Raw genomic sequence first — 16390 nt, forward strand, 5'->3', positions numbered from 1 at the left:
GGACCTTTATCCTTTACACTGATAGAGGGAGATTAAGGGCACACGTCGGTGTATGACGTAACGAGAGTGGCAAGACCATTATTGTAGGTATGTATTATGTTTGTGTTGTTTACAGATATTTTGACCCGCCTTTCAGCTTCTCCTTACATAGGTACGCTGGTCTCTGATCAGCACTTGACTGATCCAAGATACCTGCATGAACTCATCACTACTAGAAAAACTCGCATATCTTTCAGCTTAGCCCCATCGGTGATCATGCAGTTAATGTGTCATACATGAACTCCTTCCAGTTAGAAACAGTACATTTGTTTGCCTGTTATGCATGGGCAGACGGATGTTTCTTCTCCGCAGTATCACAAACCGAATCAGGCAGCCCCTTGTGCATAACGTGAAAAAGGCATTCCTATACGTGGAGATAAGACACAGACGATCCATTTAGATTCTCCACAATATCGCTCGCTGCTTTTCGAGGCGCGTCGATATTCCCATTCCCCTTCTATTTCAAGGCTCACGTATACGCCGGCCAACCACCTTTTGCAGCCGAGCGACCCTTAGCCTGCCGATCATTTAGCTGGTCTTAGTGAGAATACTTTGGTTATGTTGGTCTTGAGCATATAAATATTTCCGTTTTCCATCGCTCTTTAGGTTTTGATACAAACTTCTTTCTTACTAGCTAGCTACTTTTCCAGTTTCTACTAGGAATTCACTCAAAGATAGACACAATGCGTCTGCTTGGTATTACTTCCTTCGTTGCCCTGGGCATCTATCTTACACCCGCAATTGCCAAATGTTGTCCACGTTCTAGCTGGGACCCAGAACCTGCTGGGGTAAGTATATACATAATATATACTTGGCTCTGGGACAATTCAGCTGATTTGTATGTTCAGAATTATTGTGGTAGTACAAAAGTCAGCGGGACGTATTGTGGCAAAGGACGTAAGTCACCATATCCCCTTTATCATATGTTTTATAACTCGTGCTGATACCTGGTTAGCATGCAACGTGTTTGGCTGCAATTGTGATGGTGGATGTATCGGTGATGATTAAGGAATGCTGGAATGTGTGGACGTTTGCATTGAATAATATGTTATACGTCTGTTTGGTGTAACTAGGTCACCTTATGGGACCTAAGTGAACTTCTTTGTTGGAGAGAAATCTCCGCTCCCACTTCTTCAAGTGCCCCAACTACTTACTATCATTTATCAATCTATCTATTATTAGGATACCATTTATGAGCCTGGTTAAGGGCACCATACATAGTCTTTTAAGACGAGAAGATTTACAAGGAATCTAGAGCAGAAAATGAATCGGGTTGAAGGTCCGAACAGAACGGGTGCGCGTCAGAATGCGGTTGGAATGAGAGCCAAACGACCTGTATTGGTCGTCGATCTCTCTGTCCTTGCATCCGGGCTATCGGGGAGACTTGCACTTATGGGGCCCAAAATGTGGTTGAATGCTCGTTTGGCCATGACGATAGTCCCCGGAGACTCCGATAGCATCCCAACAGGAAGTTGTAGCTGAAAATTACGTCCTCAATTGATGTAATCCTTGTCCAGAAGGCTCAGGGAGAATAACACTTGCATATCCAGCTAGCTTCTTCAGGTTAATCAACTGTGTCTCCGCACGATGTTGCCTGATAAGGAAGAGTCACCTATAACAAACGGTGAAGGTGAAAAACGTGTTTTTAAAACCTGATTGGGTTCATCCGAGCGCTTGGTAGGGTTGCCGGGCTTAGTGCCTGAGGTAGATAACTATGTATGCCTTAGGTAAGTGAACCTTGGCTTGGCTAAGGGTTACTAAGCGCATAACAACCTTAACTTGTTGACCCAAGCGAAGGCTTGGCAAGGATTATGTAATTAAGTAATGCCTACAGGCCGCAGCTAGTCAACCAATTGAAAACCATGCGATCCTTACAGAATCTCAACCAGACCGATGAGCTTTGGACACAGGGGTCCGATGAGCTGTGCTCTCCAACCCTGCCAAGCGCTGTGGGGCTACGTGCCTCAGGCACCCATGCAACCCCATCTCGAGAGCTCCAGATGTTCCGTTCCCTCCTTTTCGATAACAATACCTGCTGCTTCAATGCACCTTAAAAGCGACAAAATGCTCCAGAATGTACGGTCTTTCTTAAATGGGTCTTCTGTGTCCTTTCAAGTCCTCTCTGATCTCCACCTTGAGAGTAACCAGCAGTATCCATCTTACGAAATTCCAGTTTGCAGAATATCTTATTCTTGCAGGTGATATTGGGCGCTTAACGGACTATGATGACTATCGCAATTTCCTACAAAAACAGACAGATCGATTCAAATTGGTATTTCTCATACCTGGAAATCATGAGTTCTACAATGGGACTTTCACGGCAGGGCTGGAAAAGGCTAGACAACTTGAACGGGAACCTTCCTTAAATGGACGATTACATGTCCTTCATCAGAAATGGTTTGATATACCGGGTTCTTGTGTCACTATCCTAGGCTGCACACTTTGGTCAAAAGTGCCTCATGAATTGACGGATGTCGTCCGGTCAAAGATCAAAGATTTCCAAAAAGTCGAAGGCTGGTCAGTCGATGACCATAATGCAAGCAATGATTCAGATCTCGCTTGGTTAATGAAAGAGATACATTTGATACATAAGGAAAATGAAAAGGCAGAAAAGCGGAGTAAAAAGAAAACTATTCTTGTTGTGACACACCACGCTCCTTTACTCCAGAGGACGTCGAGCCCGCAACACGTCCAGAACCCTTGGAGTGTTGCCTTTGGGACTGATATTCTATCACAAACACCAGATGGGGTGAAAGTCTGGGTGTTCGGGCACACACATCATACCACTGATTTCAAGGAGGGAGGGGTAAGAGTTGTGAGCAACCAACTGGGATATGTGCTGCCTTGGAACAATTCGAAGACGCAGGATAGATTTGACGTGAGAAAGGTTATACGTGTATGAAGGTTTACATGTACTTTTCAGTCTCTAGCCTATGGTCATATCAGCAAGCTTCAGCCACGGACAGGAACGTTAAAATGTAAAAGCGACGTATTTATAGAAAACCGTCCATCCCAAGGCTTTGCGATATGCCACTCCCTTCCTATTCGAGAACGCCAAGCGACGCCAAGACAAACGCCCCTGATGGTGATATGCCGCTGTACGGAGTAGACAGCGCATGATTTAGCTAAATGGGTAGATAAGAGGCTCGGATTGGGGCCGACATTGTAGATTGGACCCTACATCAATGCTCTGCAATTTGTTCATCAAGTCTACTGGTCCGAGTAGTATTTGTGGGGTTGGACCCTTGGCGTTGCCACCGCATCCTGAAGGCTGTGTTAGTATATACGAGGCAATGATTGACATGACATCGGAACCATTTTTGTGTTCTATGGTTGCATATACGATAGATATATAAGTGATCTTGGACAACGGGTATTCCCTCTATGTCTTGTCTTTCATTCATATAATCACCATACTATTCAATATCTCATAATACTTAAAATCATGTCTACAGCCTTAAACCAACAACCCTCCCCCTCTTTCTGCATCGAAGCAGTACCGAGAAAAAGAAAAGAAATGGCTCTCGCTTCTGTCTCTACGATTTGGAGCGGTACTATGTACCATGATAGGGATAGTCTGCTTTGCCTGGGCTATGGTTCAGCATCAGGAAGGAGTCATTTCAAGCGATGGGCTCGGAGAAGCATGGTCTACCATGCTCCTAGGCACAGTAAGCGCAAACATTCCCACCATGATGGTTTTATCAGGTGTTGTAAAGAAGGCTTGCTGACTCTACATTCTCGTCACAATCAGACATCATACGGATTCGTCTGGTCCACTATATTCCTCATCGTCGTCCTTTGCAATTGTGCTGTTCACCCTGGTGTCATCGTTGCATTCGACTTCATTGCCTTCGCTGGCCAGTTTAGCACAGTCTGCATTGATTTGCATGAGCTTGCCTATTGGAGCCTTGGTGGTTATGGTTACTCTAGTACCCATAATGTTGGCCGATTATATGGGGTGGAGTGTTTGGGGTGTTCAATGGTACTTGTTGGAAGGTGAGTTTATTATTCCTCTTTTCTTTGTGTTTTTATATCTGACGGACGATGATAATTTAGCCTCTTCAACCTCATCCTTTGTGTGCGTGCCTCTTTTGCCTGCCATAGGCTGCGGAAGGCTGGAAAACAGCTGGACAACAAACAGACCATTGACGTGTGATGGTCACTGGTGGCTATTACTATTACTATATGCGCTATCGCTTGAAATAACTGCATGGGTTATTCGAGGGTTTAATACTGGGTGAGGTTCAATGTGTAATGTTTAATGTGTAATCTGTGCTGTTATAATATCCCTTCATCTAATGTCTAATCTAACAAATGAACATCTTATTCTTGAAATACCCTGCATACTTACATTTTACTCCATCGGCGAGAAATCTCAGTAATCGCAATCAACCATAGCATAGTCTCAGGACTATCTTCCTCTCAAACTCCCCAATTTTGCCTATCACTTCAGCAGCCTAATGCTGGCAGTAGTAGCAGTCAAGCTAGTCTGCGCAAGAGACTCCCCATTCGCACCAACAGCCTCCGCAACAAATCTAGCAGAGGAGGACAATGCAAAAGTCGACTTCCAAGTAAAAGCTGTCTCAAACGAATCCCTATTCACCTGACCAACTTGAGTATTCTCTTTCCCGTTGACGTAAAAGAATCTCCAAGCCGAAGTCTCGGTATCCCCATTCCAGGAGACATAAAGCTCGACAAGATTAGAAGCTATTTCCAGCGCAACGAGCGCCGGAATTTCCTTCGGCGTACCAGTCCAGTTTGACAAGAAACCACGGTAGCTGACCGACCCCGTCTGGATAAAAGCATGGTACAGAATCTCATTATCAGCACCAAATTCGGTGAACGCACCCTCCGATCCCCAGTTGACAAAGATTCGATTGTCAGAAAGCATCTGCGCGTTTCCCTGGGATTGTGCTTGGAGATAATAAGGTGCTGTAGCCTTGCGGAGAACTGTCGCTGTGCTATCGGTGTGGTTTAACTGGACAACCAGTGCCCGGGACACATCGTTGTATGTGACAGTGGCGTCGCCGGAGTTGTCGAAGAACGAGATTACCTCGGTTCCAGGCTGGCTTGGTTGTGTATGCCAGCGGGCATGGTGTTGGAAGCCAAAGGTCCAGTTGCCGGTTTGTGAAAAACTGGGGTACTTACCGCCGAGCCGCCAGATGATTGAGCCATCTGTGCCGTTGATCTTGAAGATCGTGCTCGTGTGTCGGGACGAGAGCAGGTAGTCTCCTTCTTCATTTTTGTCGATGCTGTTAATGTGGAAGTAATCCCATGCCTGGGCAGAAGACAATCCGCTATTGGCGTCTGTGGAACCTAGCGTCACCAGGCTTTCTAGTTGGAGGTTAGATATGGTCTCTGTCAAGTCATGGCAAACCATCTTACCAGACGGGTCAACGTGTTCCAAAGAATTCCACTCAAAGATCAACTCTCCCGTGGCAATATCATTTTCTATCAAATAATCAGAATCGGCAAACCCATTGACCAATTCTCACGATCCACAAACCTTGAAAAATCCCATTCCCCAACCACTGCTGCGAAGAATTCCCCCATAAGCCGATAAATTGGCCGGAGTCGTATAAAAGACCTCAATCAAAGCCGTCTCTCCAATAACATTAAACTCATGAATCGACGAAACCCGATGATTCGCGGCAGTCGAGGTGACAACATGCTGATAACTCTGATCGAGCAGGACATGCTGCCCGAACCCTTCACCATGGTCCCCATCAAAACTACCCTGGAATGCTTGGAGAACAGGTTGTCCCTGGTACGTGGTGGCATGGAAATTAGCCACGAACCCGGCGTAGTATCCTGTGCCGGCCCACACTAAGTCGCCGTCTTTGCGGTATATGTATGGACCGGGCCGTTCGAGGGCTCCGCCAAAGGAATATGGGGCGATGAAGACATATTCGGGGCCATTGGGGTTTGCGGCGGGGATGGTGATGTTGAGTTGAGGTGGGACGAGGTCGGGTCGTGAACGGTAGTGGCTGTTGCTGCTGCTTAGTGAGGATGTTGTTGCTAGGGCTGCCAGGATGGTTTGTTTTAGAGAAGCCATGGCCTTTTGGTATTATATAGCTTTGGAGTCAATTTTCGGGATTCTATCATTTCCTGCGTTACAAGGAGAATTGCTTAGCCATCTTATAAATAACGGATACTGAAGCTTTCTCTTCTCTGACATCTAGAAATTTAGCGCTTTCGCGATACAGTTCGTGGATAGCACCATTTTATAAATATTGAGTCACCGAATCCATAAATGGCGCAATTCCATCACAGAAGTTAAGATTATTCGCCGAATGCACTTCTTTCAACTTATTTTCCCACCTAATTGATAAGAAGCATAATCTTGAACAGCTCTAGAATCAATAAAAAATGTCCGAAGGTGGGTTTTCTCCTCTTTTTTACGGCAACTGGCGTGATCCGCGAATCGGCAATATTCAACACTATTACAAGATTGAATCTAATGGCAAAGGGTAATAATATATAGGCTTGATGCATGCACTAATACTGTAGTGATAGTCCGACTATCCTATAAACTAGGTGTGCGACACGCGCATGGGGTGAGCTTCAGTGTTGAACACGTAGGCATTCTTTTGGCCCTTCTGAACTTGCCATGGGGCATCTATATCGAAACACAGCGTTAGCAATGTTTTGATAAAAGAAAAACATAACTGAAAAGTCTTGCAACTTACCCTCTGCGTGTACAAGGTACGCGTATTTCATGACTTCGGCAAATAGGAAGCTCTCCTCATTATCGAACTTCGAGCCACCATCAGCTGTATTCACGTTGCTTACAGCGGCAAATCCTGAGCCAGTGCGGCAGGTAGCATTGATCGCTTTGAAACTGTTCCAAACCCAGTCGCGGTACTATATGGGTCAGTATGTTTGGAATATCAGTAGAAGGAAGAACGGCTCACGATTTCATTCCCCGTGACGCGATAGGCGTAGTAGAAACTCTCGATCACTTCAGGGCGCAAGTCATATGCGCCGTTGGTGATGTAGAATCCGGCCTTCTCATAGAAATCTTTTTGGTCGGATGGCACTTTCTTTGGGTCCCAGCCCCATGATTCTGGTCCGATGCCGGTCAGGGTCTGGTTGTAAGTAGCCTCACAGCCATCCACGAGCTTCAAGCCGAAATCTATGAAGTCTGGCCGATCCAGTACAGTTCCCCCCAGGATAAAATTACCACCATCGAAACAGGTCAGGTGCTGTGAGCTAAGATCATATTGACCGTTGTAGTATGAGGCCAGCCAGGTTACTTCCGGGCGAGGGGCGGGATGCGATTGGAGGTGTTTGATTGTCGACTCGGCTGCGAGAACCCAGCGGTCCTTGTATGACGCGAACCGCTTGGGGTCATACACGTACATCTTAATTAGGTACTCGTAGAACGAGTCGTCGCCACCATTCCAAGAGACAGCACCGTCGGTGAAATGGCCGTTGGAGATGTTGATGTTGCTTCCCACCAGGCCGGGGAATGGTTCTCCGCTCGAAGGCTGAGGCTTCAAAAGGTATGACTGAGCCTTCTGGCTGATCTTGGCATACTCATCATCACCAGTCAAATCAGACAACCGGGTCCACTCTAGCACCAGAGTTCCAGTCACTGCAAGACCATTCGTTCCCGATCCATCATTTCCCTTGGAATTAATGTTAATGTTATTGTAGGGAACACCGGATGGTGTATCAAATGCAAACTTCAAGACATCACCAAGTTTCTTGGACTGGGTAAGCAGGGCATCGACTTGGGTTGGTTTGGCCCCAAGATTCTTCGTTGCAGGATCCTTGAGCAAATCATAGCCAGACAACATGCCAGCCAGGTATCGGATAGTCGTCTCAAACAAGCTGACCTCGTCCTTAGTCTTCGAGAAGTCAATAGTTTCAATATGGTCAAGGATCTTCTGAACAGCGTCTTTGTTACCCATGACAATGGCGGTTGAAAGGGCATCGACAGCGGAGGCTCCCCATCCATTCCTATCGCGTGTGAGTTCACAGTAAGAACTGTATAATCGAACATGCTCACCTAGAATCACCATAGCCATTGCTCACGGGGTGCAACTCATCATGAGGGAAAGCATGTTCAACATATCCATTCCATGCATGTTGGAAGGCTTCCTTGACAGCATCGGCCTTGGCCTGATTCTCCGACTCGCGGCGCAAGACCACCTCTGGCTCAGGGCGAGGATAGGCCGCAGAAGACCCAACGAGGCCTAGCACCAAAGGAAATGACAAAGAGGAGATGCGCATGATTACGCAGTGGATGAGGTTGGGTATAGATATACGGGTTTATTTAGGGACGATCGCTGGGTGCAAGGAGCACCTGTAGGAATAATTTGAATTGCGAACGAGGGACTACCTGGACTGCAACGCAGCAGGTTAATGCAATTCCTTAAATATTATGAAAGTGTGGAATGAGGATATAATGAGGTTACAGTCGACAAGAAAGAGGGCGAAAAGGGGAAGGCACGCGGGCACACACGCGACCCCGACTTGTTTACTATTTCCCCCAAGTCACTTGCATTCTGATCTCCATAAAATCGGGTCTTGTACGTTTTGAATGGCCATTCCTGTAAAAAGAAAAGGGTCCAATCGGGCAAGATTCAGGGGTGTTGGTGATCTGCAAGGGCGCCGCCAACTATTGGCGCGCATCGGAGAATGCAAATGGCCGAACTATTTTTTGGTCTCAGTTTTCACATATTTGGGATCTTGTTGGATATACCTAACACGATTCCATATTCTAGACCTTTCGTCGACTCGGATTTCCCCAGAGACTATTAGCTATACGAGTGATCAAGCCAGACGACCACTTGACGTGACGAGAAAACATGACGCCCGTCTCCGGGTACCTCATATCCAGAGACCAGGATGTACCTGACTAGCACGCGGTCTTGGCTGATAAAAGCCCCTGGCTGTCACGCCGAATGTTTTGACATGCAACATACCCCTCAAATGTGATGAGGTTTTGTCACCAGACTAGAGTCTCTGACCCCGCCAATATATCAAAGTCACTGTCTCCAGGTTTCGAGATCCTTATGGACTTGGTTTATGTCCAACCGAGGGACATTTATGTCGATGTTGGACAGGCTCGTGCCGATGCATTGGGAATTTGGGCTCCAACCACTTGTCTCAAGTACTTTGTAGTTCGGAACTATCGGTTGAGAATACAACATATGTACCTCGTCTATAGTCCGGCATTGATATGAGAAATCGCCGAAGCGCAAGTGTCTTGAAGTTCTAGATTACAATTTATTCGAGATATATGTACATAACTAGATAGGCAGTTTCATGTTAAGTCATCAATTTAGCCTAATCATAGGATCAAAGAACTGATCTAAACTTTGTACTCTTTTCCAGCAGACCTTCCATCAACCTTGTTGAGAATCAGTTTCTCAAGATCAATGTCCTGTAGTAGTCGGACCTAATATACTTAGTAGCTGCAATATAATATCGGCCATTCGACTTACATTGACAGGAGTGATCGGTGGGAATCCCTCTTCTGGAAGACGGATGAAACAACTACTTCCGCACTCCCCGCAAAATTGATGCTTCACCTTGCCCTCGGCAAAGCGATAATCTTTCAGGACATCCTCCCCCCTTTCGATGGTAAAATTCTTGGTGAACGGGTACACAAGCAAGTAACCGTTCTTTGTGCAGATGGAGCAGTTGCAGGTATTGGTGGGGTACTCATGCAGGGGTGGGGATATCGTGAAGCTGAACCGCACAGCACCGCAATGGCAGTTACCGGAGTGGGAGCTGCTCTCGCCTGTGGGGTTGGGTGGAAATGGCATATTGATATTAAAATAGCGTTGACGTTAACTCACAAGGTCCTTCCTGGGAGGTTGAACGGCTTTTAGCTGACGGGCTTACGCTAAGCGTGCTTACGCTAAGTCTTCGAATCCTTCGCGCTGGGCAGAAATTTGATGAAACAAGTCCCGCGATACTCCGAAAGGGACATTTGTGGTCGCTAGTTATGGTATTCATCCTTTATACACCTTGTCTTACCTGTTCTCTTCTGACGCTTCGGGACCTTGCATGATGCATCTGATATTGACCTGATGACCTTACCCAATGGTTTCCGATCATTCTAGCATACGCTTCTTCTCTCGCCCGGGATTCCAGCTCAAAACATCTCGAATAAGTCTCAGTGTATTTTTTTTTTTTTCCAGGTTCCTGTAAGCATCTCGAGGGAGGCAAGCATTGTTCCCCTTGCTGCGGAAATAGCATGGCTCGCCTTGTTCCCGAGGGACTGTTTGAACATTGATCGCTCAAAAGTCGAAGGCACCAGTGTCTTGGGGTGGCAGCTGTGACTGCTACATACATTTCAGAGAATCAACTGTTGTTCTGATCGTATTAACGACAACAGCAAGCATGGGTCTGTATGCATCCAGCCCGCCGTCATATGGTCTCGACGTAATCACGACTTTTAGTCCGCACAATACAGACCATTTTCGAGCATACGGCGCCAAATATGTCTTCGACTACAATGGCCCGAAGGTGATTGAGAAGATCAACGACGCCCGATCTACAATATACCAGGATGACAAAAAAATTAAAATGTATGGTCTTCATGGTTAAGGCAGACATAGTTCCATGTTCGTGATAAATGAAATATCCATGCAGAAACGCAAAGATGCAGAAATGTCACAATTTTATAGATCACAAAATCGAATCAAAATCAAAATCGCATGATAGAGCGATCCCGGCGGGTAATCGATGATTCAGCGGGGCCGGGAAAAAAAAAGGTTGCACGAGGAGTCATCGCTCTCCTCCACAATTTCCCCGTTAATTCAAAAGGGTCCTATCTTTTAGGGGATTTAATTCTCCCTTTTCAATCTTTCTATCACTCTACTACTATACCCGCCCATCATGGCGACCCCTTTCCTTATCTCCCACGACCCCTCCTCCCCCACCTCCGCCTCCGGACTTTCGCTCAAGCAGATCGCCTACTTCGGCCGCGTATTGATCAAGGTCTCAAGTCTCGCCCAAGCAGAGCAATTCCTGCGCCAGAACTTCCGCACCCTTGATATCTTCGTCGATGCAACTGAGATCTCCTCCTCCGGTGATCTCGTCGATATCCTCAACGCCGGTGCCGCCAAGATCTTGATCAACTTGGATCAATTGACCACTCTCTCCGAAGAACAATCCGTGCCCTCGTCCCGCCTGCTCGTCAACGCCCTGTCAGACTCTGAATTGGATACTTTGCAGCAATGGATCGCCGTCAATGCTGAGCGCAGCGAAGCGAGCGTCTGCACTGCACCTTCTACCGTCCCCGCCGCCGCCGAGAAATTGAAGATTAGCTCGGACTCCCCACGCCTCTTCACAACCTTCGGTACTCAGACAGTCTCAGAGGATGACATTACACAAGTCACAAAGCAAGGTGCGATTGCTGTCATTGCCTCACAGGCATTGACTGTTGAGCGGGATGTGGCTGGCCAGATCTCTGCCGCTAAGCTTATTGCGTCGACCGCTGTTACCGACCAGGCCAATGGCTTGTATGCCACTTCTGTCACTGATGAGCGCGGAGCTTGTCTGGGCTTCGTTTGGAGCAGTGACGAGAGCATTTTCGAGGCCTTGCGCACTGGCACCGGTGTTTACCAGAGCCGTAAGCGTGGTCTATGGTACAAGGGCCAGTCCAGCGGGGATGTGCAAGAGTTGATCCGCATTGGCTTCGACTGTGATGCTGATTGTTTGGTATTTGTTGTCAATCAAATCGGACGTGGTAAGAATCAACTTTCAAACATCATGAATGACGTTTGTGTACTGACCATGATGACTCATTAGGCTTCTGTCACCTTGGTACTGAGACCTGCTTCGGCGCATCTGCCGGTCTGTCTCGTCTCCAAAAGACTTTGGACGCCCGCAAGGCGGATGCTCCCGCTGGATCATACACCGCGCGTTTGTTCAATGAACCCAAGCTAATCGATGCTAAGATCATGGAGGAGGCTGATGAGCTGTGCCGTGCGGACACTAAGGAGGAGATTGCTTTCGAGGCTGCCGACCTGTTGTACTTTGCCCTGACTAAGTGCACTGCTGCCGGTGTTAGCCTGGAGGATATCGAGCGGAACCTTGACCTCAAGAGCTTGAAGGTAAAGCGGAGAAAGGGCGACGCTAAGGGACCTTGGGCTGAGAAGGCTGGCCTGGCTAAGCCCGAGTCAAAGCCTTCCCCTGCCCCTACCCCCGCACCCGCCCCGGTCGAGGATCGCACGACCCGAATTGAGATGAAGCGTGTAATCACTGCCTCTACTACTCCCCAGGTGGTCACCGATTACCTCAAGCGTCCTTCGCAGAAATCTAACGAAGCTATTGTCAACCTGGTGAAGCCAATCATTCAGGATGTCCGTGACGGCGGCGACGCCGCTGTGCTTAAGTACACCCACAAGTTCGAGAATGCTACATCCCTCACCTCCCCCGTCATCCACGCGCCTTTCCCCGCTGAACTCATGAAGCTGTCCCCTGATGTCCAGGAGGCAATTGATGTCAGCGTTGGCAACATCGACCGCTTCCATTCCGCGCAGAAGGGAAGCAACGAAACCCTCCACATGGAGACCATGCCCGGTGTGGTCTGCTCTCGCTTCTCGCGCCCCATTGAGCGTGTCGGTTTGTACATCCCCGGTGGTACCGCTGTGCTGCCCTCCACTGCCATGATGCTGGGTGTTCCCGCCATGGTGGCAGGCTGCAACAAGATCGTCCTGGCCTCGCCCCCTCGTTCCGACGGCAGCATCTCCCCCGAAATCGTCTACGTCGCCCACAAGGTCGGCGCTGAGAGCATTGTCTTGGCCGGTGGTGCCCAGGCTGTGGCCGCTATGGCCTACGGTACCGAGAGCATCACCAAGGTCGACAAGATCCTTGGTCCAGGCAACCAATTCGTGACGGCCGCAAAGATGTTCGTGTCCAACGATACCTCTGCAGGTGTCAGCATCGATATGCCCGCCGGTCCCAGTGAAGTCCTCGTGATTGCCGACAAGACCGCCGTCCCGGCCTTTGTCGCATCCGACCTTCTTAGCCAGGCCGAGCACGGCGTCGACTCTCAGGTGATCCTCATCGCCGTCGACCTGAACGAAGCCGAGCTTCGTGCCATCGAAGACGAGGTCGATGCCCAGGCCAAGGCGCTGCCCCGCATGGATATCGTCCGCGGCTCCCTCGCCCACTCCGTCACCTTCGTCGTTCGCGACATCAATGAGGCCATGACCCTCAGCAACGACTACGCGCCCGAGCACCTGATCCTTCAGGTCGAGAACGCCGAGTCTCTTGTTAAGGATGTCCAGAACGCTGGTAGTGTCTTCATTGGCGCCTGGACCCCCGAGAGTGTTGGCGATTACTCCGCCGGAGTCAACCACTCGCTGCGTAAGTCTCTCTCTGCAACTGCTTTCCCTCCTATCTCCCTCATTCAGTCTTGCTAACATATTTTCTTTCTAGCTACCTACGGCTACGCCAAGCAGTACTCGGGTGTCAACCTCGGCTCCTTCCTGAAGCACATTACCAGCTCTAACCTGACCGCTGATGGCCTGCTTGGTCTCGCCAAGACGGTTGAGACCCTCGCCGCTGTGGAGGGCCTGGAGGCGCACAAGCGTGCCGTCAGCATCCGTGTTGCCCACATGAAGAAGAATCAGTCATAGGTCATACATATTCTCTTGGTTATTTTTGTTTTCGGTTTTATCATGATTGGATGTGCCATGAACACAGATGCATAGTTAAAAAGCAACTCGCCATTAGGCTTTAAATTGTTTATGAATGCTTTGGAAGTAAATAAGGTAATTAATTATACCCGGCAGATCAACGGCATATGTATACTAGTAGATAATACGTACTTGATTTCCTGGGTCCACGGGTCATCTATTGAGCACCCAGTCTACCTAAAGAAGCATTCTGTCCCACAGTACTATCTACAACAGTCTACCCTATAAAGATTTAAAATAGGGCTCTTTGGACTCCTAACTCTCAATTTCTTACTAGTTATCTTACTATCTTACTGTCTTACTATCTTGATATGTAACTAGTAGGTCCCTTATTAGCAGCAATCTCTACATCTCAAGCAAGAGAAGATACCAAAAAGAAAACACATAATGTCAAAGAAGGATCGCAGTACAAGATCATGATTAAGTTCCGCGTGAACGATCAACCTATCGCTGCGTTGAGATACCGTTCCGATGTATCCAAGGGAGGGATCCGGCTTGCAAAGAACGAAGGAGTGCTAGTAAGATCAACCTCAAGGTGTCAAATCCGTAACTGGGCTTACTGGGTTTTTAACAGGGCTCATATGGTCTACAAGCAGAGCCATATTCTGTCACAGTGCCCCGTAAGTGCCGTATCTATTTATAAGCATGTGCAACAAGTTCATCTCTATCTAAAGGCCATGATTGGGATGAACTTCCCAGAAGTTGTGGAAAAATGACAAAAAGAATTAGGCTTACGGACGAGGGTTCGGTGCGTGCTGACTTTACCACTAATTACACTATCACAACCGAGTGGTAGTGCCAATGGTCTTGGTGACTACGGCGGTTACAGAGTTTATAAGGTTGGATTGATGCCGGTTTTCTGATTCAATAGGCTAGTGTACGTTCTTTGATTGCATCTTGTAGCTCGGCGCGAGCATTGGGGAACAAATGATCTTTAATAAAAGTTAAAACCGGAGACCGGTCACAATCCACAGTGGAACGAACTATGAAAAACATTGACTATTCCTCGTGGTAGACCGAATAGCACCCTACTACATGGTCGAGCTCGCTCTCTTGGCGAGAAATGATGTCTTCGGCATCTGTCAGTCTTTCATTCAGCGCGCTGACTTCGCGCAGCGCTGGTTCTACTGGGTCGGACGCCGCGGGAGGAAGAATGGGCTGTTTCGGGGCCCACCAGGGGGGTGTCACCATCCTGTGCGGCGGAGGAGCCTGGTTAATGAGAGAAGAGGGAGGATTGGCAGTGGAAGAAGGACCAAGAGTCAATGGGTCCATTTCGAGGCAGACTCCGGGAAGGGATTGCTTTTCGTAGCTCCGGCCATCTCTAAACTCGAGTTCAAAGATAGTCCAAGCCGGGAAAAAAAGTAGTAGCCCGCATCTTCGGTGAGCCTTGCTGCTAGCTTGCTATTCTGTCTACCTTTCACACACCCCTCATGTATTATTGGCTTTCGGGTGACTTCAGGTTCTCGTAAAAAAAGAAGATTGAATGGGATGGTCAATGGACCACCGGATAGTTTGACCTCATCGAGGTCATTTTCGGAGACCTCGATATGTTGTGATAGAACGGATGTGCCATTGGCACCATCCCATACCCATTTGTCAATCTTGACTAGGGCTTTTTTGTGATTGAGCTTGATGGTAATCACAACATTGGCATTCCCTCTATTGGGGTCAAGCCAGAGATCGGCATCCCGGCGGCGTTTGGCTTCAGTCTCTGAAACCCCCGCTTCCAAGATTACCGTGGGCCGCTTCTTACAGCCGCGAGGGGTTCTTCTCGGCCCCAAGCCCATATCGGGCTGTTTCTTTTTCCCATTCACGTCAATATCGGCATTTGCATATTGATCGATAGCTCTCTCAAGCCCCATGCGTTCAAGAGCCTTGACGGTGGCTTGGTTGACGGCTTGGTTGACGGCGAAGGCGATTTCAGTGTGTTCACGAGTGACCATCTTAACAATGAGTAATTTGATCCTCGGTTGAAAGATGTTCGGATCGAAACCGCAAAGCGTGCGGTTTAAATAAGGACAAAGCCCATGATGAATGAAGTTGCTACATATATATAGGGAAGGAAAAGTAGTTGCAGAGTACTCCGTACAACAGTCTACCTTATAAAGATTCACCCACCCCTAAACTAGCGGCCAAGAGATCTGCCAATTTTCTTCAGATGGATTCAATTCACTTTAGATTCACTTCAGATTCACTTTAGATTCACTTCACCTAGGATCAAGACCCTAGCTCATTTTCAGCCTTAACTGGACCGTATCAAAGATTATTAGTGTTCTCGGATACCCTTCGGATAATGGAACTACAATGTGCAATGTGGACCCGAAGGAATAGAAGAAAGAAAGAAAAAGAGAGACTACTAGGGGATAAGAGGGTATTATATTTACTCAATGGCCTAAGGCAAATAGAACTAGAGTGAGTGATAAGCTTTAACCTAGAAGGGAAGGCACCCACCTTCCTAGGTAGGCAGGTACCACTCGGGTCGTGACTGCCTTCACCTCATGAAATCTATATATAACCATCTGATAGAACTAACACTAGTAATATCACCAACTAACCAATTACCTTGAAACTTTTTAAAAGCTTGGCCATTTCCATTAAAAGATAGTCGCCATCCAAACATCGTCTGTTCTGAATCTCAAACATCGTCGACTTATACTTCAACCTTACGGACACGATTTCTACTC

At 47.8% G+C, this 16390-nt stretch overlaps 7 protein-coding genes across 7 annotated transcripts; 3 read left to right on the forward strand and 4 right to left on the reverse strand.

Moving 5' to 3' along the window:
* Nucleotides 1-2131: 2131 nt before the first annotated feature.
* N7516_005327 (calcineurin-like phosphoesterase) lies at nucleotides 2132-3122 on the forward strand (the record flags this gene model as incomplete). The annotated part of the gene is made up of 2 exons (XM_057218047.1): nucleotides 2132-2845; nucleotides 3039-3122. 2 exons carry the CDS (start codon nucleotides 2132-2134, stop codon nucleotides 3120-3122), a joined length of 798 nt encoding a protein of 265 aa, XP_057079930.1.
* A 480-nt stretch (nucleotides 3123-3602) lies between these two features.
* Nucleotides 3603-4195, forward strand: N7516_005328 (uncharacterized protein; the record flags this gene model as incomplete). Its single annotated transcript, XM_057218048.1, has 3 exons — nucleotides 3603-3707; nucleotides 3791-4035; nucleotides 4144-4195. The coding sequence occupies 3 exons, from the start codon at nucleotides 3603-3605 to the stop codon at nucleotides 4193-4195; spliced, it is 402 nt and encodes a 133-aa protein (XP_057079931.1).
* A 288-nt stretch (nucleotides 4196-4483) lies between these two features.
* On the reverse strand, nucleotides 4484-6094 carry N7516_005329 (uncharacterized protein; the record flags this gene model as incomplete). Its single annotated transcript, XM_057218049.1, has 3 exons — nucleotides 4484-5373; nucleotides 5425-5490; nucleotides 5569-6094. 3 exons carry the CDS (start codon nucleotides 6092-6094, stop codon nucleotides 4484-4486), a joined length of 1482 nt encoding a protein of 493 aa, XP_057079932.1.
* Nucleotides 6095-6572: 478 nt separating this feature from the next.
* On the reverse strand, nucleotides 6573-8277 carry N7516_005330 (glycoside hydrolase family 47 protein; the record flags this gene model as incomplete). Its single annotated transcript, XM_057218050.1, has 4 exons — nucleotides 6573-6658; nucleotides 6729-6903; nucleotides 6954-8004; nucleotides 8054-8277. 4 exons carry the CDS (start codon nucleotides 8275-8277, stop codon nucleotides 6573-6575), a joined length of 1536 nt encoding a protein of 511 aa, XP_057079933.1.
* A 1084-nt stretch (nucleotides 8278-9361) lies between these two features.
* Nucleotides 9362-9818, reverse strand: N7516_005331 (GFA family protein; the record flags this gene model as incomplete). The annotated part of the gene is made up of 2 exons (XM_057218051.1): nucleotides 9362-9448; nucleotides 9495-9818. The coding sequence occupies 2 exons, from the start codon at nucleotides 9816-9818 to the stop codon at nucleotides 9362-9364; spliced, it is 411 nt and encodes a 136-aa protein (XP_057079934.1).
* Nucleotides 9819-10896: 1078 nt separating this feature from the next.
* Nucleotides 10897-13646, forward strand: N7516_005332 (histidine biosynthesis protein HIS4; the record flags this gene model as incomplete). Its single annotated transcript, XM_057218052.1, has 3 exons — nucleotides 10897-11749; nucleotides 11812-13374; nucleotides 13447-13646. The coding sequence occupies 3 exons, from the start codon at nucleotides 10897-10899 to the stop codon at nucleotides 13644-13646; spliced, it is 2616 nt and encodes an 871-aa protein (XP_057079935.1).
* A 1059-nt stretch (nucleotides 13647-14705) lies between these two features.
* Nucleotides 14706-15649, reverse strand: N7516_005333 (uncharacterized protein; the record flags this gene model as incomplete). The annotated part of the gene is made up of 2 exons (XM_057218053.1): nucleotides 14706-15027; nucleotides 15132-15649. The coding sequence occupies 2 exons, from the start codon at nucleotides 15647-15649 to the stop codon at nucleotides 14706-14708; spliced, it is 840 nt and encodes a 279-aa protein (XP_057079936.1).
* Between the last annotated feature and the right edge of the window lie 741 nt (nucleotides 15650-16390).

Source organism: Penicillium verrucosum, assembly GCF_028828655.1.
Source record: "Penicillium verrucosum strain IBT 35672 chromosome Unknown utg000001l_segment0_segment0, whole genome shotgun sequence".
Taxonomy (NCBI): domain Eukaryota; kingdom Fungi; phylum Ascomycota; class Eurotiomycetes; order Eurotiales; family Aspergillaceae; genus Penicillium; species Penicillium verrucosum.